The sequence below is a fragment of the Pempheris klunzingeri genome, chromosome 21 (assembly GCF_042242105.1).
Source record: "Pempheris klunzingeri isolate RE-2024b chromosome 21, fPemKlu1.hap1, whole genome shotgun sequence".
Taxonomy (NCBI): domain Eukaryota; kingdom Metazoa; phylum Chordata; class Actinopteri; order Acropomatiformes; family Pempheridae; genus Pempheris; species Pempheris klunzingeri.
Window position 1 is genome coordinate 22438345 of NC_092032.1, and position 21440 is coordinate 22459784.

Sequence of the window (21440 nt, forward strand, 5' to 3'; positions counted from 1 at the left end):
CATTTCCCACGATGCATCAGCAAGAGGAACATGCTGAGTCGCAGCCTGGATGGAGGTACCTGTCCAGATCACACTGGTAGTGGTCGCTGAGGTATAACCTGTCAGGGTTAGTTCTGATCTCAGTGATGGACGTAGGTCTGGTCCCAGTATCAGTCTATACTGGTCTCAGTAGTCATAGCAGTAGTCCCGGTAGTTGTAGTCCTGGTAGTTGTGGTCATGGTAGTTGTAGTCCTAGTCTCACTGGTCACTGCTGGTATCAAGAGGGGAGTTCAGGTTCATGTCCTGATCTGTGATTGGTCAGTTTCACCTATTTTACTTGTTGGTGACTGGAACTTTTGATTGGTCCTCAGCTTCGAGGGCCACACCCCCATCCTCTCTGATTGGCTCTCCAGCCATCACATCACCACCCAAAGCCAACGGTGGTGCACACACAGGTAGAGCTCATCACCGCGGCAACACCCCTGCTGGCTGCAGGAGTACTGTAGTACATCATACTGTATGTACTGTAGTAGTAGTACTACTGCAGGAGTACTGCAGGAGTACTGCAGTAGTACTGTAGGAGTACTGCTCTGTGATTGGCCACAGCTCTGAGCGCTTCATATCATTCAGCTTGTCAGGGAGTGCTGCGACCTGATTGGTTGGAGGGTTCTGACACATCTGGGATCGCTGTGTTCTATTTGAGTAAAAGAGTGGTGTCATTTACCTTTATCCATCCATCCCTTGTCCTGCTTAGCCTTCAGGGTCGTGGGGGGTGGGGGCGGGTTTGGGGGCTGGAGCCAATCCCAGCTGACTTTGGGTGACAGGACCTGTCACCTGGACTGGTCATCAGCCAATCACAGGGCTGACACACAAAGACAGACAATCAAACACACCTACAGGCAGTGTGCATGTATTTGGACTGTGGAGAACCAGAGGGAACAAACACAAGAACAGGGAGAACATGAGAACTCCACACAGGTTCAAGGGTCAAACCACAAACCTGCCATCATTAAATATGCAGAAAACATCAGTATCACAAAGCCCCGCCCCTCAGCACTGGAGAGAGGTGGGGCTTCATCTCACTACTTCCTGCTCAACAGGAAGAATGTCCGATGTTATTAGCAACTTTAGCATAGTTAGCAATATTAGCGTTAGACTTGTAAGCTCAATCTTCGAGGCTATTGTTAGCTCTGTTAATTTTATTAGCATTGTTAGCTTTGTTAGCAATGATTGTGTCCCAGTTAACGAGAAGGTCATGGCTTGATGGTGGTACTGAATGCTGATTGGCTGATGGGCACAGACTGCATTGCATGTCCCTTTAGCTCTGATTGGCTGAATGTGCAGTTGCCTTGTCAACAAGCGGCCGTGATGCTTTGCTGCTGATGATCATGACAACAGACTGGGTGATGGTTGCTATGGGTACCCTCCCTGTGGTTGCTGACATCACAGTGTGTGTGTGTGTGTGTGTGTGTGTGTGTAGATATGGGTACGGGGCTCTACGGAGCGTCTAAAGCCATCGCCGTCAGTGACCTCATCACCACGGTAACACCTGAGAGGAGGACGGAAGAGAGGAGGGCGGAGCAAGGTACAGAAAACATCCAATCAGAGGAGACGCATTAGACCTGAGGACAGGAAGACAGACTAACACCTCCCCGTCTAACTCCTCTGTCTCACCCACCCTCTCCTTGTCTCTTAGCTGAGGAGGTGCAGCAGAGGATGGAGGTGGATAAAGAGGAGGTGCAGCAGGAGGAGGAGGAGGAGGAGACCAGAGGGACGGAGATTTCCCACCAGAGTCCTCCGACTCCTCAGAAACAGGACACCAAGGTAACACTCACCTGTCTCAGCTCTGGCATGTGTCTCATTTCTGTCACCTGTCTCACCTGTAGTGTTTTGTGACTTTATTAAAGAAAGTCTTTGTTTAACAAACACAAGACAAAGATGTGAAGGTTATTAACAGTCTGATGCTTCAGGTCTAATTAACTAAGGTCAACCTTTGTGTGTGTGTGCGTTTCTGTTTCTGTGTGTGTGTGTGTGTGTGTGTGTGTTTAGACTGAGCTGACGGACACTGCCGTGGACGGAGACCTGACGGAGGTACAGCTGATCAGTGGTCTGTAGCTGTTACTGTACTGTTACAGGCGGCTGTTTTCCATCAATAGTCTCCTCATCAATAATTAGAGAGTCTGTAGCTTTAATAGTTCAGCTGTAGTTTTTCCTGATTGGTCATTTACTTCCTGTACTTTCTCTGGAGGAAAACATTCGCTGTCTGAGAGCTCCTCATCATTGCAAACGGTCTGTGGACAAACCTCATTAACATGAACCTGTCTGTCTGCCTGTCTTTGTCTGTGCTTGTCTGTCTGCCTTTCAGTCTGATCAGGATGAAGACTTGAGAACTCAGGTAAACCTGAAGTCAGTCCTCTCAGTGGGGTGTTGGGGGGTTAGTGGTGTTGTGTCACCGTGGAGACTGAGTGTTGGTCTCGGCCTCCAGGAGACGTTGGGGAGTCCAGAGGAGGAGCAGAAACCTCAGAGCACCATCAGTGCGCTCCGCCGCTCCTTCTTAGAGTGGGGAGGAGGAGGAGGAGGAGGAGGAGGTGGGATGACGGAGTGGGACAAACGTCTCGCCTCCTCGCCTCTGCGACGAGTTGATGACTCTCCGATGATTGAACCGCTGGAACCAGATGAGGTGAGTCAGGAGACCTGCAAACATTACACATGCTGCCATCTGCTGGTGAAGAAATGTAACGCACCTCCACACACAGGGTCCAGACACTGAATGCACCACAAACTGGAGGATCCCACTGGCTTTGAACGCAACACAGACGCTTGTCTGTCTTTGTCTCTCTCTCTCTCTTCCTGTTTCTATCTCTCTCTTTCTTTCTGTCTCACTCTGTCTCTCTCTTCCTGTTTCTCTCTCTCTCCCTGTCTATCTCTCTCTCTGTCTCTGTCTCCTCCTGTCTGTCTCTCAGCTGGTGGACAGCTGCTGTCCAGCTGTTGGTCCAATGAGCTGTCAATCAAACTCTCAGATTAGCAGCTGTGTCGTAGAGGTGTGTCCTCCTCACCTGTCACCTGATTGGTTAATAAGTCAGTCTGTGTGTGTGTGATGTTGCTCACCTGTGTGCTCTAGGACGACGGCTTCATAACAAACCAAGGTCCTCCACAGCCAATCAAAGACAAGAGCTACACTGTGGGGCGGAGCTACGACACCGCCTCGGGCAGGGTCGTCACCATGACGACCAGGGATGACAGTTCTGATGTTACCATGGCAACAGCAGGTATTGAGACAGGCAGGCAGGTCAGAGTCATCCCGCTGTCCACCGCTGATGATGTCATCAGAGGGGGACCGTTGATCACAATTCGTGAGGTGAAGACGCCAACCTCGCCATTGGAGCCGCCACCTGGGGTCCCTGACGTCACCAGTGATGTCATTGGTGATGATGACAATGGAGGAGGCGGGGCCAGACGTCTGGACCTCAGTGGGGGTGGAGCCTCTGTGATCTCACCTCTCACCCCCCTCCTCCCCCCTAAATCCCCTGTGACCGAGCTATACATAAACCCCGCCCTCTCGCCAGGTCACCTGACAGGCAGGATGTCGCCCTCTACGGCCAGAGTGGTACGCTGATTGGCTGGTTGGTGGTCGGCATGGAAACGGGCATGAGGGGCAAAAATGGCAACCCAGCAGTTGTACATAACCCCCCCCCCCCACGCTAAAACAGGACTCACTTGAGTTCAAACCGAACACCTCAGCTCCACCTGTACAGGAAGGGGGGGGGGGTTGTGTGTCCTGTGTCAGTGTGAATTATGGGAGGGTCATGTGTGTTGTGGGGGGGTCAGTAGGGGGGCAGTGTGTATTGTGGGGGGGGGGGGGGGGGTCAGTGTGGAGCTGCAGTGTTCAGTCTAAACTCTCTCAGCTTCTCTAAACACCATTTTGTTGCTCTTGTCAAAATGGTGGAGACGCAGCAGCAGCAGCAGCAGCAGCAGCAGCAGCTTCTCTTCGTGTTTATTCGTCGGGTTCATTTCCTTGTCTGCATCACTGGTTTTTGATTGGCTGCTGGGGGGGGCTTATTTCTGTTTTCCTGCTGCTGACTTCCTGTGGGTGGAGCCTTGTTTTGATTGGTTCGTTGTCTTTCTGATGCTTTGCTCTTCGTTTGAAGTCTTCAGGGTTTTTGACGTGCGAAATGGGTTAAACATGTTCTGATGCTACAGCCGCCATCTTTAATGGATATGCTGAAACATGAGATCCACAATGACTCCGCGTTAGTGGCATCCAATCGTGCCGGGCATGGGAATCCTCAGTTCAGTAACACGACGCAGGGAGACAAAGGCCCAGGCCGTGTGGTGGTGGAGACAGTGTGTGCGTGTGCGTGTGTTAAAAGTGTTTGTAAACTCTGAGTCTGTGTGAGCAGTACTAACATTATGTTAGCGGTAGCATTAGCTTAGTGGTAATCAATCAATCAGTCAGTGTTTCTCTCTCCAGCTCCAGTTCTCAGCAGCGTTCTCTCAGACTGTTTCCATAAAGAGCAGCTCAGAACAAACTCTTTCATTCAGAGACCAAAGATTCAGGAATTCAACAGGAAGGATTCAAGAATCCCCACAGAGCAGCTCAGAGATTAGATTAGGACACAGTGGAGGAAGAACTCCCCTTTAACGGGAGAACTCCCCTTTAACGGGAAGAAACCTCGAACAGAACCAGACTCAGAGGGGCAGCTTTTTTTCTGTGTTGGGTGGAGGTTGGACAGAGAAAGAGAGAAAACAAACAACCAACATACTAACAACAGCTACAGCACTGACAATAGGAATGAGACTAATAAATTAGCATTATGGTAGCAGTAATTCATGAAGCCAGAGAACCACAGCAGGAGAACCAGGACCAGGAACCAGAGAACCACAGCAGCAGGACCAGGACCAGGATCCACAGGAACCAGAGACCCACAGCAGGAGGACCAGGAACCAGAGAACCACAGCTGGAGAACCAGGACCAGGATCCACAGGAACCAGAGAGATGAGAAAAGCACAGAAAGGCTCCGGGGAAGATACCAATTTAGTAACAGACATTAAAGAGACATGAAGCATCAGGATGGAGAGGAAGAGGAGGAGAGAGGAGCCCAGTGCATCATGGGAGTCCCCCGGCAGTCTGAGCCTATAGCAGCATAACTAGGGGCTGGTCTAAGGCCTGATCCAGCCCTGAACTATAGGCTTCATCACTAAGGAAGGTTTTTAGTCCACTCTTACATGTAGAGAGGGTGTCTGCCCCCTGAACCCAGACTGGAAGGAGGTTCCACAGGAGAGGAGCCTGATAGCTGAAAGCTCTGGCTCCATCACTACTTTAGAGGACTTTAGGAACCACCAGTAGGCCTGCAGTCTGGGAGCACAGTGCTCTAGTGGGGTAGTACGGTACTATGAGCTCTTTAAGAGATGATGGAGCCTGAACATTAAGAGCTTTGGAGGTGAGGAGAAGGATTTTAAACTCTATTCTAGATTTTACTGGAAGCCAGTGAAGAGAAGCCAGTACAGGAGAAAGATGGTCTCTTCTCTTAGTTCTGGTCAGAACAGGAGCAGCAGCGTTCTGGACCAGCTGGAGAGTCTTTAAGGACTTATTGGGGCAGCCTGATAATAAGGAACAGAAATAATCCAACCTGGAAGTGACTAATGTCTGGAGGCCAGATTAATGCCATCCAGAGCAGTTATGTTGGTAGAAAAGGTGTCTCTGAGGTGTTTAGGGCAGAATAACTTCAGTTTAGTCTGAGTTTAGCAGCAGAAAGTTGCTGCTCATCCAGGACTTTATGTCTTTAAGGCAGACTTGGAGTTTAGTCAACTGATTGGGTTCATCAGGCTTTATTGATCAGTATAATTGGGTATCATCTGCAAAACAGTGGAAATGAATGGAGTTCTTCCTGATAATATTACCCAGAGGAAGCATGTATAAGGTAAATAGTATCGGTCCAAGCACTGAACCTTGTGGAACTCCATGTCTAACCTTAGTGTGGACAGAGGATTCATTGTTAACGTGTACAAACTGAAATCGATCTGATCAATAGGACTTAAAGCAGCTTAATGTGGTTCCTTTTATGCCAGTGAACTGTTCCAGTCTCTGTAACAGGATGTGATGGTCAATGGTCTCAAACGCAGCACTCAGGTCTAACCAGACCAGGACAGAGAGAAGTCCTCTGTCTGATGCACTCAGGTCTAACAAGACCAGGACAGACAGAAGTCCTCTGTCTGATGCCATAAGGAGGAGGTCTGTAACCTTCACCAGTGTCTCTCTGTTATGGTTCGCTCTAAAACCTGACTGAAGATCCTCTAATAGACTATTAGAATTTAGAAAGTCACACAGCTGGTTGGCTGCTGCTTTCTCCAGGATCTTGGAGAGAAAGGGAAGGTTGGATGAAGGTCTATAGTTGGCTGATACACCTGAATCCAGAGTGGGCTTTTTCAGGAGAGGTTTAATTACTGCTACTTTGAAGGACTGAGGTACGCAGCCTGTTAGTAAAGACTGATTGATCAGATCCAGTAAGGACATGTTAATTAAGGGCAGGACCTCCTTAAGTAGCCCAGTTGGAATGGGGTCTAGGAGACCAGCTGACGGTCTGGATGACATGTAGTGAAGTATAACATATATCATGTTATATATGAGTTTCCTGAGTTTGAGGTTGAACCAGAGCCTGCTGGAGGCAGCAGGTGGTGGATTTTGTCAATTAGAATTTTATCGTTTGTCATTCCCACTGAGTAACTCACCTGCTGGAATCAGTGTGTTTGTAGTAGTTCATGTAGTCAACTTCATGGCCTTCACATGGTGGACGCCCCTGGTCACCTGACCAGGCCCCCCCAGTCAACTGGCCACACCTCCAGGTTTCGTCTGTTGCATGGCTGCAGTTTTCATTTTTTGTGTGATTTTAATTGCTGGGAAACTGAGAAGATCCAGAGTTTCTGCCTCCTGTTTACCTGTTTTTTTTTTGTGTGTGTGTGTAGCCTAAACCTACGTTGGATGAAATGTCCCCTGAGCTGACGGCTCTACTGAAGACGGCCAGAGAACAAAAAACCTTCGGAGAGCACAACCTGCTGAAGGTCTGTCTGTCTCAATCAATCAGTCTTCATCTCTCCAGCTCCAGTTCACAGCAGCGTTCTCTCCGACTGTTTCCATAAAGAGCAGCTCAGAACAAACTCTTTCATTCAGAGACCAAAGATTCAGGAATTCAACAGGAAGGATTCAAGAATCCCTACAGAGCAGCAGTTCTGTCAGGGTCCACGTTGGGTATATAATAACTACAGTACTGATCAATGTGACTGATACTGATCAATATGGTAGCAGGTATCAGTAAAAAGGTGGCTGATGATCCACAGCAGGAGAACCAGGACCAGGATCCACAGCAGGACAATCGGGACCAGGATCCACAGGAACCAGAGATGTTTTCTAATTTAGATTCTTTAAATCAGCCTCCTTTTGCTGTGATCACAGCTTCACTTTCTCTTGTTCTTCTCTCCATCAGCTTCATGAGGTCACCTAGGTGGCTTTCAGTCAACATGTGTGCCACGTCAGGAGTTAAATTGTGGAATTTCTTTCCTTCTTCGTGTGTGTGTGACCATCAGTTGTGTTGGAGGTCAGGTTGGTGCTCAGTTCTCCAGAGTGAACAGTCTGTCCAACGCCCTGGGGCCCAACAAGACAAGTTTCAAAATAAAATTTATATAACAGGAAAGCACTTACACTGAAGAAAAACTAAGGCTACACTAAACATACAGCGACTCCTAAAAATGGAGCAAGAAAAAAGATAACTATAAAACAGAGGAACTCAGGCCAAAAGGGCAGACTAATGACTAGACATGAAGAACTGGCACAGGACAAAGGGAGACGCAGACTATATATACACAAGGTAATGGGGAACAGGTGGAGACAATCGGGGAGGGGCTGGACAATCACAGACGGCGGGAAACATGAGGGCAGGAAGTAAATCATCTGAAACGAGAGGGAGACGGGGTACTTCAAAATAAAAACCGGAAATGACAGGACAACATGAGAGATGGGACAAAAACTGTTAACTAAACTCAGGACACAGTCCTGTTCCACTACTGTTCTGATCCTTATTACGGCAGGAACCGTGTAAGTAAAGAGAAGGTCAGTCAGTCTGGGAAAGTTTCCTCAACTGCACTCACTAAACCCATCAAACACTCTGATCACACTGGCTCTCATGAGGACCCCCCAGGGTCATAGCACACTGAAGAAGCAGGGCGTCCACAGCGTCCTGCAGCCACATGCCGTCCCATCTGGTCTGAGCTCAGTGGACCCATCATCAGTTTCCATCAGGACAGTGAGCCCCCCTGCACTCCTCCAGGACCAGGTAACAGAGTGATGGAGCGCTGCGTCACATGACCGGGCCTCCACAGTCACCTGACCTAAACCCAGCTGGTTTGGGAGGAGTTGGACCTCAGAGTGAAGGAAACCTGTGGAGAACCATCCAGGTGACCTGATGGAGCTGATGGAGCTGATGGAGAGTGAAGTTGTGATCACAGCAAGAAGAGGCTGATTTAAAGAATCTAATATATAAAACTTATAACACTGTTTAATTTACTACATAATAATAATATATAATAATTCCACATATGTTCCTTTGTAGTTTTAATGTCTTCAATATTAATATGAATATATAGAAAATGATGAAAAACATTGAATGAGAAAGTGTGTCAGTAACTACAGTGGTTACTCGTGAAGTGGACGAATCTGGTCTGCTTTGTTCTGCTGGAGGCTCAAAAGATTTCAGTGTCTCATTCAGTATTGATCTGTGAACTCAACTGATGGATTACAGACGCTCTCTGTTTATCGCTGACTATACTTAGTAAACCTGGTAAATGTTAGTCAGTACCTGTGAAACTAGAGGTGGTCACTGAGCCCCGCCCCCTCTCACCTGTATACCTGTCTCTCTTCACTTCCTGTTTCAGACTTCAGAGAAGGTGGAGAAGGTCTTCTTGATGACAGAGCCATGTGACCGGGATCAGCCAATAGCAGACCAGCCTCAGGTAGCAACAGATCTGTTGAGCCCACCCCCTAGCAACCCCCCACCCCCACCTCCAGGGGCTGGCATAACACAACCTGTTGATGTCACAGAGGGTTGGGCCAATGATGATGACAGTAGCAATGCTAATGATGCTAGTGATGCTAAGCAGGCTAAAGGTCCAGCAGTTGGACATGAGGCCAGTGATGATGTCAGTGATGATGAGCCTAGCGTCCAGTCTAGCGATGACAATGCTAGTGACGCCAGTGAAGGTGCTATCAGTGTGTTAGCACAGGCGGCTGTGGAGGAAGCCATGGAGGCTGCAGTCAGACAGGCTCAGAGCCCAGACACCGACAACACTAATCAGGATAACATCAATGCTAACTTTGCAGTAAGTCATGGTGAGCAGGATCTAGCTAGCATGGAGGCTAACAGCAGCCCCGGCACCAGACCCCGTTCAGCTCTGGGGTCCCAACCCGCCCAAAGCCTTTCTCAGCGTTACAATGACAATGAGGATTCGGAGGACTCAGAGGAGGATGAGGGAGGGTGGAGCTTCAGAGAACCCCCCTCCCTTCCTTCGTCAGCCTGCCCCACCTCTGGGCTCTTCCCCCGCTCGGCCAATCAGATGCTGCCATCCAGCCACAGTGATGAAGATGATGATGAGTCTGGCCCTCTGCAGAAGGTAACACTTGAAAACCTGCCCCAGAGTTACCTACCCTGCATTTACCTGCCCCAGAGTTACCTGCCCCTGTGTTACCTGCCCTGCAGTTACTTGCCCCAGTGATTTCTGCCCCTCCATGTTAAGGGAGATGTTGCCCCCTGCTGGTGGCGGCGGTGCAGCAGACTGGGCTCTCAGAGGAACATGCGGGTGATTTTAGAGATTTAAAGGTTGTAACGACGTCGCTGATTTGATGTGTTGTGAATTTCTAAACGTGAACTGTTTGTGTCTGTCAGGAGGTCCCGCTGGTGAGGAAGACCCTCACATATGAAGCTCCGGGGGTGAGGACCGTGTGTGTGTGTGTGTGTGTGTGTGTGTTAGTAACAGACCAGTGTGTTCATCAGACTGCAGATACTCAAGAGATCATGTGTTGAGTTTATTTTATTAAACTGATAAAAAGAATCAAATGTCCACAGAAATACTTGATCAAAGATTTCGGTGAAACTCGGCACAGGTTACCGTTGACTTCACGTGTTCTACCTGCACTTTTACAAACACACTCAAACCGATAAGTGATCAGTGCTTCAGACTGTTGATCGATGAATCCTGTTGGTGTTGCAGAGCCAAGTGGACTCTGACCCGCCTGAAGGTTTGCTGCTCAGCTCCCAGACCTTCACCGCCGAGACATCCAACACCACCACCACCACACACATCACCAAGGTAACACAGGTCGCCATGGCAACACAAACCAGCACCGTGCCTCAGATATGTCTCAGTAAATCCATAATGGAGAGACATTGATGTGAGAGCAGAGACGTCAATAAGACTACAACAAGACGATGACTGATTTAAACATCCCGTGTCTCCGATTGTCCTTCAGACCGTCAAAGGAGGAATCTCAGAAACCAGGATCGAGAAGAGAATCGTGATTTCTGGAGACACTGAGATTGACCATGACCAGGTAACGTTAACCCTAAGCCCGGACAGATTTATACAGACCTGGTTTAAACCAGGACAGACCAGATCACACCTGGGTCTGTCCCCGGTTAACCTTGACCTGGACCTGGACCAGGACCAGGTTGTGACCCGTGTCTCTTTTGAAGGCTTTGGCGGCGGCGCTCAGCGAAGCACGGCGGCAGCATCCTGAGCTGTCTGTCACACGAGTTGTCGTCCATAAAGAAACAGAGGTGTCTCCTGATCATGTCATCGATTAGTGACATCAGAGGTAACGGGAGTCCTGTCCTGCTCCCTTCAGGTGTGGTCTAAGGCTGGATGCTGATTGGCTGGCTGGTGCATGGCAGCACCCATCACATTGTGTTTGCATGTTTTACACCAGTGAGACCAACACTGAAAGACATTCTGATTGGCTTGGCGAACATAGAGAGAAGCATTCTGATGCACGGGGCAGGGAGGGCTCTCTGCTGATTGGCTGATGATGTATGTGACAGAATGAGTGGACTAAAAACAGAAAACGAGGTGATGAAGGAAAAACTGTGATCAATCAATCAAATGTTACAAACGTGAACATTGCTCACTCTCCTCTCAGGTGTGACATCATTTTACAGCTGAATGGGAGCGGCTGGCCCGTGGCCCCACTATCGTTAGCATGCTATGCTATGATAAAAGTCTGGACTGTGGTGTGAATCTTGCTGTGCTGTACTAACACTCTAATTAGTTTTAGCATGCAGCTCTCATTGCTAGCTTAGCTTAGCCTCTTCCTGAGCTAGCAGGTGGCTGATGGGAAAGTGTTCCCTCTTGTGGTCACATTCAGTTTTTACACAATAGAAATCAAGCTCACTGATTTGTCCAGCTGAATCTTCCTGTGTGACACTAGAACTTCAGTTACCGCATCAATAACTGATCAATGTTCACTGATCTGAATCTGATCCTGTTTTAGTTTTTTGTGGTTCAGAATGTGACCACCAGAGGGCGACTCGCAGTTATAAAACTGGGTAAATGGTCTGTATCTGTATGTTTCCTTTTTTGGACCACTCACGTCCTCATTCAGCCATTCACATGCCATTCACAAAGCTGAACAGCAGGTTGGGGTTCAGTGTCTTGCTCAAGGATACTTTGACATGTGGACTTGGACTCTTCCTCTGAGCCTTTTCTTTGAATATATCTCTTGTTCTGTTCTGTTCTGTTCTGTCTCACAGCATCTTCTGTCTCCTTTGCAGGACTGACTCTAGAAGCCGCTGCTGCATTATGGGAGATGTAGTCCAGACTACAGAGCCAACAGAGACGCTGGTTGCAGCAATGGAGATTGTTTGATGATACACACACACACACACACATGCATGTAAACATAGGAGAACACACAGCAGTACCTGTCTGAATGGGGGCAGGGCCAATGGCAGAGTTGGCTTCGGAGAGCCCCCCCCTCCCCACACACACAAACACACACGCACCTGAAAAAAGCAAACATCTGATTGGTTGGTTGACTCAGGTGACTTATTTGCTACTGGTTGTGTATGAGGAGACAGCAGCTTTATTTAACATGAAGCAGTTAGCATTTCATCTGCCAGGTCTGTAATAATAAGCTCTGACTCACCTGGTGAAGGTCACCTGACTAACTCACCAGGTGAGGTGCTTTTACTCTGACAGTCGGGTGCAAACTGTTTCCTGTCTGAAATGTAAAATAGCATGACTACTAGCACTGTAACCATTTAACAGCTAGGACTTAGGTCTGTATTTACCCAAGATGCCATAGTAATGTGCCATTCTCTCATCTCGCCATGGAAACCCTCCTTATGGATCACTTTACTCACCTGTTCACCTATTTATTAATTTTTGTGTCTATTTATTGATTAACTGATCTGTGGTTGGAATCCTAGACCGACTGACTTTTCACCCAGTGTCACACACTGACCCCTCCCCCATGTGTCACACACTGACCCCTCCCCCAGGTGTCATGTTCCATTAATCCTGTTTTATTTTCTTTGTGATGAATTCAAGCTGAATGTGAGTTTACCCACTAAACCCAATAAACCCACTTAACTGTCAATAAAATGATGATGACATGAGTTTCTGTTGATTTTGGCTGGAGTGAATTCTTTGAATTTGTTTTCCAACATGTTTAATGTGTTTGACACAGATCAGGTAGAGAGACAGACAGACAGGTAGAGACTGAGACAGACAGGTAGAGAGACAGAAAGACAGGTAAAGAGTGAGATGGACAGGTAGAGAGACAGAAAGACAGGTAGAGAGTGAGACGGACAGGTAGAGACAGACAGACAGGTAGAGAGACAGGCAAAGACAGACAGGTAGAGAGACAGAAAGACAGATAGGGACTGAGACAGACAGGTAGAGAGACAGACAGATAGGCAAAGACAGACAGGTAGAGAGACAGAGACAAACAGGTAAAGACTGAGACAGACAGGTAGAGAGACAGACAGACAGGTAAAGACTGAGACGGACAGGTAGAGAGACAGACAGTTACACAGAGAGACAGACAGGTAAAGACAAAGAAACAGGTAGAGAGAGAGACGGCAACTTCTCTGGTTGATTGTTTGATTCATCTATAAACTGAATAATCAATAAACATGTTTTCAGATGATCTTTAATGACTCACATAGAAATAAGTCAATTAATTAATCAGTCAATCAATCATTTGATTGATCAGTCACTTCACAGACAGACCAGAGTCACTGAGATGCAGGAAATCATCTCACCAATCAGAGCCGGGCTGGGCGTTACTAGGCAACAGGACATGAGTTAGGAGTGACGCCCAACAGGAAGTGGGCGGAGCTCAGGTCCAGAGCCCCCTTCAGGTGAGACTTAACGAGCTGCAGGTTCCTCAGACAACCTCTGAACCTGGAACTGGTCGACAGGCAGTTCTGCTTTACCCCGACTGTGACAGGGAGAGAGACAGGTAGATAGACACAGACAGACAGTCAGGTAGACAGAGACAGAGGTTAGTATTGTCTCTAACGTCCCTCACAGTGTGTGATATCTTCCTGTGCGCCAGGTCTCACCTGGATATCCTCCCAGGTAAACGGGGTTGTTGGTCTCTGCAGAGGTGGATTGTGGGTAGGGGTTTGGCGTGCTGTAGCTCCGCCCATCCACGCTCACACTCAGGGTGTGTTTGGTTTTTCTGGCCAGCAGGCGGTGCCACCGTCCGTCACACAACATGTGACCAATCGAACGCACTGACACTCGGCCCGCCCCGTTATTCACATTAAACACCACCTGAGGGGGACAGGTACACCAGGTGAGTGCCACATACAACACACAGTACTGCTCCATAACCACAACACAGTATACACACACACACACAGGTGTTCTCCTCTCACCTGTCCGTTGATCATCTCCAGTCCGATGGCGTCGACCTTTGCGCTGCTGATTCCCAGAATCGCTCCTTCTGATTGGCTCGTTCGAAACTCCAGAGAAATGGACACGTCTGAGCCGACCTTATAACCATCACGCACTGCACACACACACACAAACAGTGTGAGACTGGTCATCATGTGATCAGGCAGAAACAGGATATATTTCCTGTCGTGTTGGACTCACTCAGGGCGGCGTATCCGCTGCCGTTAAAGAAACTTCCTGTCTGGTCATTGGTGAAACAGGAAGTGACGTCATGCTGTGAGGCCGGCTTGTACAGATCCAACATGGCTCCATTCAGACTGACAGAGTGAACACAACCTGGAAAACTGCTGCTGACCTGAAAAATGCAGAGAGCATGTCAAGACCCGAGACACGGGTAGGACAGATGAGACACCTGGCTCAGGAGGTCACATGACCCTCACTGATCAAATGAGCCCAGGGAGTCACCAGATGGTGACTTGTTGATGTCTACCTGTGAGCACACCAGTGACAGTGTCGTGCGTGTGTGTGGTGGATACAGAGAATTAAGAGTCGTACATTGATCCTCCTGGTGGAGTGTGTGTGAGGAAGTCCTCCCAGGTAAAGCCTGTTGTCCACGTCCAGCTGGTTTCCTTTGACCGACATGGTGTCCGGACTCGACCCGTCCACCGACACCGCCAGCAACCGCTGGCTGACCTCAGCGCTCACCTGAGACACACAGTCAGTTCACATGAGTCTGCAGCAGCCATCCTGCAGGCTTCTGTGCAGGTGAATAGTATGACATCATCACCTGTACTGATGTCACAGCACAACACAGAGATGTATGTGTATTTACTCACAGTGTGCCACTCTCCGTCGTTAATGGCAACAGATGTGGTGACAGAGGCGGGGCCTTTCCCCAGGTCAGCTGACATTATCAGCCTCCCCCCTGCCAGTCTGAGGACAATGAAGTCCGTCTGTTTGGAGTCTGAGAAGAGTAGGAGGAGTCCGTCCAGGCCACGGCTTCGAACCGCCAACCTCAGCGACACACTGCAGCCCGAAAAGGGATGCAATTCAGAACTAAACAAACCCCACCCTTCTAGCCCTAACCCCGGCCCCTGTCCACAGCCCCGGCCCCGTCATTGCGTTATTATGGAGACTCACCTCCGTCTGACAGAGTTGGGGTTAATGATGAAGGTCATGTGACTGTGTTTAGACGAACCAAACTGAGCTGCTGATGGCAGGAAGGTTGGCTCCGCCTCCGACACACACTGTCACACAGAGATCAACAATCAGTGACCGATAATCAGTCATACAGATCAATAATCATTAACACTGGCCACAAACACTGGCCATACCAACAATCAGTAATCAATATATTCTGAACAATATTCAATTATCAGTGTTCAGTTATAAATGTAGTGATTACCATTATCGATAATCCATAATCAGTAATAAACGTATTGATTACCGTCAGTGGTCCAGGGCTCAGGGCGCTCAGGTGTGTAGGTGGGGCTACTGATGGGTGGGCAGGGTCTGGAGTTGGTTCTACATCCTGGTCATCAGGTAGCACAGCCCACCCGACTCTCCTCTCCAATAGGCAGCTGTTGAGCTCCGCCCCCTCGTACCTCACAGCTCCTGATAGGTCGACAAGCCTGGAAGGGCCCGCCAATTACAACAGCTCAGCCAATCAGAGAGACAGAAAACTGAGTGTGTGTGTGTGTGCGTGTGTGCGAGAGAGACTTACGCTCCGCCCACCACCAGGTGTTGGATGCAGCCTCTGAACGACCTTGACACATCCTGTGATCTGATTGGCAGTCGAGACTCCTCCTCTGGTGGAATCCCACCAATGAAGAGCGAGGCTGGAGACGGATGAGAAACTTCGCCCGGCAACAGAGAGACGGACTTCACATGCTCCTCGTCCACCTGCACCGACAGAGACCTGAGAGACAGATAGTATATCAATCAATACTTCTGACAGGTGAGACAAGTGAGGCCGATATGTTTCCATAGTGACACCTACTTCCGGTTGATGGTGATGATCACAGAGTGTTTAGTGGCATCACTGAAGGATCCTCCATCAGGTTTCACCACCATCACCTTACGAGTAGCCCTGCCCACTTCACCAAGCTCCACCTCCAACGCACCTGAGACCAGGTGGACAGACAGAAAATGCTGCACACACACACACACACACACACACACACACACACACACACACACACACACACACACACACACACACACACACACACACACACACACACACACACACACACACACACACACGTAGTTCAGTCATTGTAACAGTAACAGCTGGTGTCCAGGTGCATCATATGACCTCATCTGTCTCACCTGTCTCTGTGTGTGGTGGTCACTGAGGGCAGCCAGCAGAACTCCTGATTGGTTGTTCGAGGAGAAGGAGAAGAGAAGCTCCGCCTCCTGACCGAGGGATCGAGGACCGACCTGAACGAAGCCTCCGGCCAACAGCGACGCACTGCGCACCGCCTGGGATGAATCACCGTCATTGATTATTGGTTTTGAGGGAGTCAGTTAATGGATTAAACTGCAGCGTCTGTATAACCAGCTCACTATGTGTGATATTAATCAGTATTGACATTGAAGTACCCCTACCTGTACCTGTATCTGTACCCCTACCTATACCCCTACCTGTACCTGTATCTGTACCCCTACCTATACCTGTATCTGTACCCCTACCTTTACCTGTACCTGTGAGGGCAGCCAATGGACAGGGCAGCCCTGTGGCCAGTGAACACTCCTCCGGGAGTGTTGGGAAGACCTGTACCCCTACCTGTACCTGTATCTGTACCCCTACCTGTACCTGTACTCGTACCTGTCTCCATATCTGTACCTGGAGGGACACAGAGCAGCTCGCTGCGGTTTGTGATTCTCCACAACCAAACTAACCCTAACCTGATTAACCCTAACCTGACTAACCAAACTAACCCTTTTCCACAAATTTTTAGAAGAATCTTGTGTTTCATTGTGTCTGTGTATTAGTGTGTATGTGTGTGTATATTAGTGTGTGTGTGTGTATATTAGTGTGTGAGTGTATTAGTGTGTGAGTGTATATTAGTGTGTGAGTGTATATTAGTGTGTGAGTGTATATTAGTGTGTGAGTGTGTGTATATTAGTGTGTGTGTGTGTATATTAGTGTGTGAGTGTGTGTATATTAGTGTGAGTATATTAGTGTGTGAATATTAGTGTGAGTGTGTGTATATTAGTGTGTGTGTATTAGTGTGTGAGTGTGTGTATATTAGTGTGTGAGTGTATATTAGTGTGTGTGTATTAGTGTGTGAGTGTGTGTATATTAGTGTGTGTGTGTATATTAGTGTGTGAGTGTATATTAGTGTGTGAGTGTGTGTATATTAGTGTGTGTGTGTGTGTGTATATTAGTGTGTGAGTGTGTGTATATTAGTGTGAGTATATTAGTGTGTGAATATTAGTGAGTGTGTGTATATTAGTGTGTGAGTGTGTGTGTATTAGTGTGTGTGTGTCTGTGTATTAGTGTGTGTCTGTATATTAGTGTGTGTGTGTCTGTGTATTAGTGTGTGTCTGTATATTAGTGTGTGTGTGTGTGTATTAGTGTGTGTACCTCCAGTACGCAGCCCTTCCTGACTCCAAACGCGTCCCTCAGCAGGTCGAAGTTGGACCGAGCAATCTCCACGTTTTTTATGCAGCCCACATATGACCTAGAGACCACCTGTCGCCTAGCAACCACACAGACAGGTAATAACAGTCAGGCAGGCAGAAACATATGGACAGACAGGTGTGGACCTGGTGACAGCACAGACTCACCTGATTGGTCTGGAGGCAGGAAGTCCTCCGATGTAGATGGGGTCAAGGTCGGAGCGGTTCAGGTCGGAGGCCGTCCCTGGAGACTCCGCCTCCATCACCTCCTTCACTGATTGGTCGGCTGCCATGATGGACAGGTAACCTGGAAACACAGCCCCGTCAGGAACCAATAGTATCAGTACAACCAAACACGGTACTAATAGTAGTACTGTCAGTAGTATCAGCTCTACCAACACAGTCCCGTCAGTGGTATCAGCGCTACCAACACAGTCCCGTCAGTGGTATCAGCGCTACCAAACACAGTCCCGTCAGTGGTATCAGCGCTACCAAACACAGTCCCGTCAGTGGTATCAGCTCTACCAACACAGTCCCGTCAGTGGTATCAGCTCTACCAACACAGTCCCGTCAGTGGTATCAGCGCTACCAAACACAGTCCCGTCAGTGGTATCAGCTCTACCAACACAGTCCCGTCAGTGGTATCAGCGCTACCAAACACAGTCCCGTCAGTGGTATCAGCGCTACCAAACACAGTCCCGTCAGTGGTATCAGCGCTACCAAACACAGTCCCGTCAGTGGTATCAGCTCTACCAACACAGTCCCGTCAGTGGTATCAGCGCTACCAAACACAGTCCCGTCAGTGGTATCAGCGCTACCAAACACAGTCCCGTCAGTGGTATCAGCTCTACCAACACAGTCCCGTCAGTGGTATCAGCTCTACCAACACAGTCCCGTCAGTGGTATCAGCGCTACCAAACACAGTCCCGTCAGTGGTATCAGCGCTACCAACACAGTCCCGTCAGTGGTATCAGCGCTACCAAACACAGTCCCGTCAGTGGTATCAGCGCTACCAAACACAGTCCCGTCAGTGGTATCAGCGCTACCAAACACAGTCCCGTCAGTGGTATCAGCGCTACCAAACACAGTCCCGTCAGTGGTATCAGCTCTACCAACACAGTCCCGTCAGTGGTATCAGCTCTACCAACACAGTCCCGTCAGTGGTATCAGCGCTACCAAACACAGTCCCGTCAGTGGTATCAGCGCTACCAACACAGTCCCGTCAGTGGTATCAGCGCTACCAAACACAGTCCCGTCAGTGGTATCAGCGCTACCAAACACAGTCCCGTCAGTGGTATCAGCGCTACCAAACACAGTCCCGTCAGTGGTATCAGCGCTACCAAACACAGTCCCGTCAGTGGTATCAGCGCTACCAAACACAGTCCCGTCAGTAGTATCAGCTCTACCAACACAGTACTGGTATTAGTGATGTTGGCAGTAATGGTACTACCAAACAGTGCAATAGGGTTAGGGTTAGGGTTAGGGACTGTAGTAATTGAACACCCTCTCCTAGAGAACCGCTGACATCCCTGAGTTAAACCACGCCCCCTCACACCTGGTCACCTGACCAAATTCACTACACAGAACTACAGTAGTTTACAGTAGTACTGAAGTAATAGTAGTATCAATAGTAGTATCAGTAGTGTTATCAGTAGTAGAATCAGTAATAATACTAGTCGTACTAATTCCTTTGCATTTGTTATTCCTATGTGATTAGTAGTAATAGTAGTATCAGTACCAGTAACAGTGGCAGTATTAGTACTATCAGTGGTAGTATTTGTAGTATCGGTAGCAGTACTAGTACCTTTGCGTTTGTTCCTCTGCAGTGTGAGCTTGAACCAGACTCCGGTGTTGTACTTCCTGGTGGACGTCAGGATCAGAGCACCTGAGCCAAGATCAAAGGTCAGACGGACACGCCCCTCCACCAACTCCATGGACAGGAAGTCCCTCTGCAGGAGACAGGAAGTGAGGTCATGTTTGTATCTGTATCTTCACAATAAGAGCCTTAACAACAGCTTTGTGTGAGAGAGAGAGAGTGTGTGTGTCGTACAGTGTTGTTGGAGGCCAGGTAAAGCAGTAATCCGCCCGGCGACAGCGTTTTAAACAACAGGACAATGGATGTGGAGGTTGCTCGCAAAGACTTCTGAACCAATGAGAATCCAGATCCATCAAAGTGGAAGGACGTCTCCTCCGCCTGGGGACTGAGAGACATACGGGTGGAGAGACAGATGGGTGGAGAGACAAACAGGTTAGCTTTGTCCAGTCCCAAAAATGCTGTTCAGAACTTCCATTGGAAAAGTGCAGATTAAACAGAGCAGAGCTGAAATACTTGGTGGGCGGGGTCAGTCAGTGTCCTCACAGGTATAGATATTCAATTCAGTTCAGATCAGTTCAATTCAGTTCAGATCAGATCAGATCAGATCAGTTCAGTTCAGTTCAGTTCAGGTCAGGTCAGGTCAGGTCAGGTCAGTTCAGTTCAGTTCAGTTCAGTTCAGTTCAGGTCAGGTCAGGTCAGTTCAGTTCAGATCAGATCAGATCAGATCAGATCAGTTCAATTCAGTTCAGATCACTTCAGCTCAGATCAGATCAGATGAATTCAGTTCAGTTCAGATCAGATCATCGGATTGGATTGATTTGGTTCAGTTCGGTTCAGTCCAGTCTGCTGACGTGTTTGTTGATCACAGTGAGATTCAGTGTTGCTCTGGAAGGAGGTCGGTCTGGTTTTTACTTCAGATGGAGAGTTGGTCAGTGGTTTAGGATGCTACAGACAGCTGCTGGCACCTGAGCTCACACAGGTGTTCTGTCAATCATACAGGTGTGTGTGTATGTGTGTACCTGCTGAAGCAGCCTCCACACTCCCCCTCTCTGCTGTCATAGTTCCACAGGCCGATGTTCTTCTCATTGAGTGACACCTCACCCAGACAACCCTGGAAGGACGAGGAGTCCAGATCCACCTGAGACAGGTAGAGAGAGAGACAGGTCAGAGAGAGAGAGAGAGAGAGAGACAGGTTGGGGGGGGGGGGGGGGGGGGGGGGCAGGTCAGAGAGAGAGAGACAGGTCAGAGAGAGAGAGAGGGGGCAGGTCAGAGAGAGAGACAGGTCGGAGAGAGAGGTCAAAGAGAGAGACAGGTCAGAGAGAGAGGTCAAAGAGAGACAGGTCAGAGAGAGAGGGAGATAGGTCAGAGAGAGAGAGAGGTCAAAGAGAGAGAGACAGGCCAAGAAGAGAGAGAGACAGGTCAGAGACAGAGAGGTCAAAGAGAGAGAGAGACAGGTCAGAGTGACAGACAGGTCAGTGAGAGAGACACAGACACATACAATTACCACCTGTGTGTGTTACCTGTGTGTGTGTGTGCCACCTGTGTGTGTGTGCTACCTGTGTGTGTGCCACCTGTGTGTGTGTGCTACCTGTGTGTGTGTGCTACCTGTGTGTGTGTGTTACCTGTGTGTGTGTGCTACCTGTGTGTGTGTGTTACCTGTGTGTGTGCTACCTGTGTGTGTGTGTTACCTGTGTGTGTGTGCTACCTGTGTGTGTGTGTTACCTGTGTGTGTGCTACCTGTGTGTGTGTGCTACCTGTGTGTGTGTGTTACCTGTGTGTGTGTGCTACCTGTGTGTGTGTGCTACCTGTGTGTGTGCTACCTGTGTGTGTGCCACCTGTGTGTGTGTGCTACCTGTGTGTGGGTGTTACCTGTGTGTGTTTTACCTCTGTGTGTGTTACCTGTGTGTGTGCTACCTGTGTGTGTGCTACCTGTGTGTGTGTGTTACCTGTGTGTGTGTTACCTGTGTGTGTGTTACCTGTGTGTGTGTGTTACCTGTGTGTGTGTGTTACCTGTGTGTGTGCTACCTGTGTGTGTGTGTTACCTGTGTGTGTGTGTTACCTGTGTGTGTGC

The 21440-nt window shown here is 48.8% G+C and overlaps 2 protein-coding genes across 2 annotated transcripts in view; one reads left to right on the forward strand and one right to left on the reverse strand.

The window, feature by feature from the left end:
- Positions 1-10829, forward strand: part of LOC139220744 (band 4.1-like protein 3) — a 17624-nt gene extending 6795 nt beyond the window's left edge. Inside the window, exons 12-25 of the mRNA XM_070852573.1 lie at positions 1-55; positions 351-434; positions 1460-1564; positions 1676-1803; positions 2029-2070; positions 2345-2374; positions 2465-2659; positions 3101-3586; positions 6943-7038; positions 8905-9639; positions 9912-9956; positions 10237-10335; positions 10496-10576; positions 10719-10829. The exon at positions 1-55 is cut by the window's left edge and continues 121 nt beyond it. Of these exons, the coding sequence (XP_070708674.1) occupies positions 1-55; positions 351-434; positions 1460-1564; positions 1676-1803; positions 2029-2070; positions 2345-2374; positions 2465-2659; positions 3101-3586; positions 6943-7038; positions 8905-9639; positions 9912-9956; positions 10237-10335; positions 10496-10576; positions 10719-10829 (2292 nt within the window). The remainder of the gene's footprint in view (positions 56-350; positions 435-1459; positions 1565-1675; positions 1804-2028; positions 2071-2344; positions 2375-2464; positions 2660-3100; positions 3587-6942; positions 7039-8904; positions 9640-9911; positions 9957-10236; positions 10336-10495; positions 10577-10718) is intronic.
- Positions 10830-13306: 2477 nt separating this feature from the next.
- Positions 13307-21440, reverse strand: part of lama1 (laminin, alpha 1) — a 32150-nt gene continuing 24016 nt past the window's right edge. The window contains exons 49-64 of the mRNA XM_070852906.1: positions 20389-20507; positions 19604-19754; positions 19358-19502; positions 17722-17860; positions 17519-17633; positions 16258-16410; positions 15926-16077; positions 15650-15844; positions 15374-15557; positions 15067-15173; positions 14763-14952; positions 14482-14631; positions 14128-14281; positions 13908-14041; positions 13590-13803; positions 13307-13465 (exon numbers count right to left, since the gene is read on the reverse strand). Of these exons, the coding sequence (XP_070709007.1) occupies positions 13311-13465; positions 13590-13803; positions 13908-14041; positions 14128-14281; positions 14482-14631; positions 14763-14952; positions 15067-15173; positions 15374-15557; positions 15650-15844; positions 15926-16077; positions 16258-16410; positions 17519-17633; positions 17722-17860; positions 19358-19502; positions 19604-19754; positions 20389-20507 (2457 nt within the window). The 3' untranslated portion in view covers positions 13307-13310. The remainder of the gene's footprint in view (positions 13466-13589; positions 13804-13907; positions 14042-14127; positions 14282-14481; positions 14632-14762; positions 14953-15066; positions 15174-15373; positions 15558-15649; positions 15845-15925; positions 16078-16257; positions 16411-17518; positions 17634-17721; positions 17861-19357; positions 19503-19603; positions 19755-20388; positions 20508-21440) is intronic.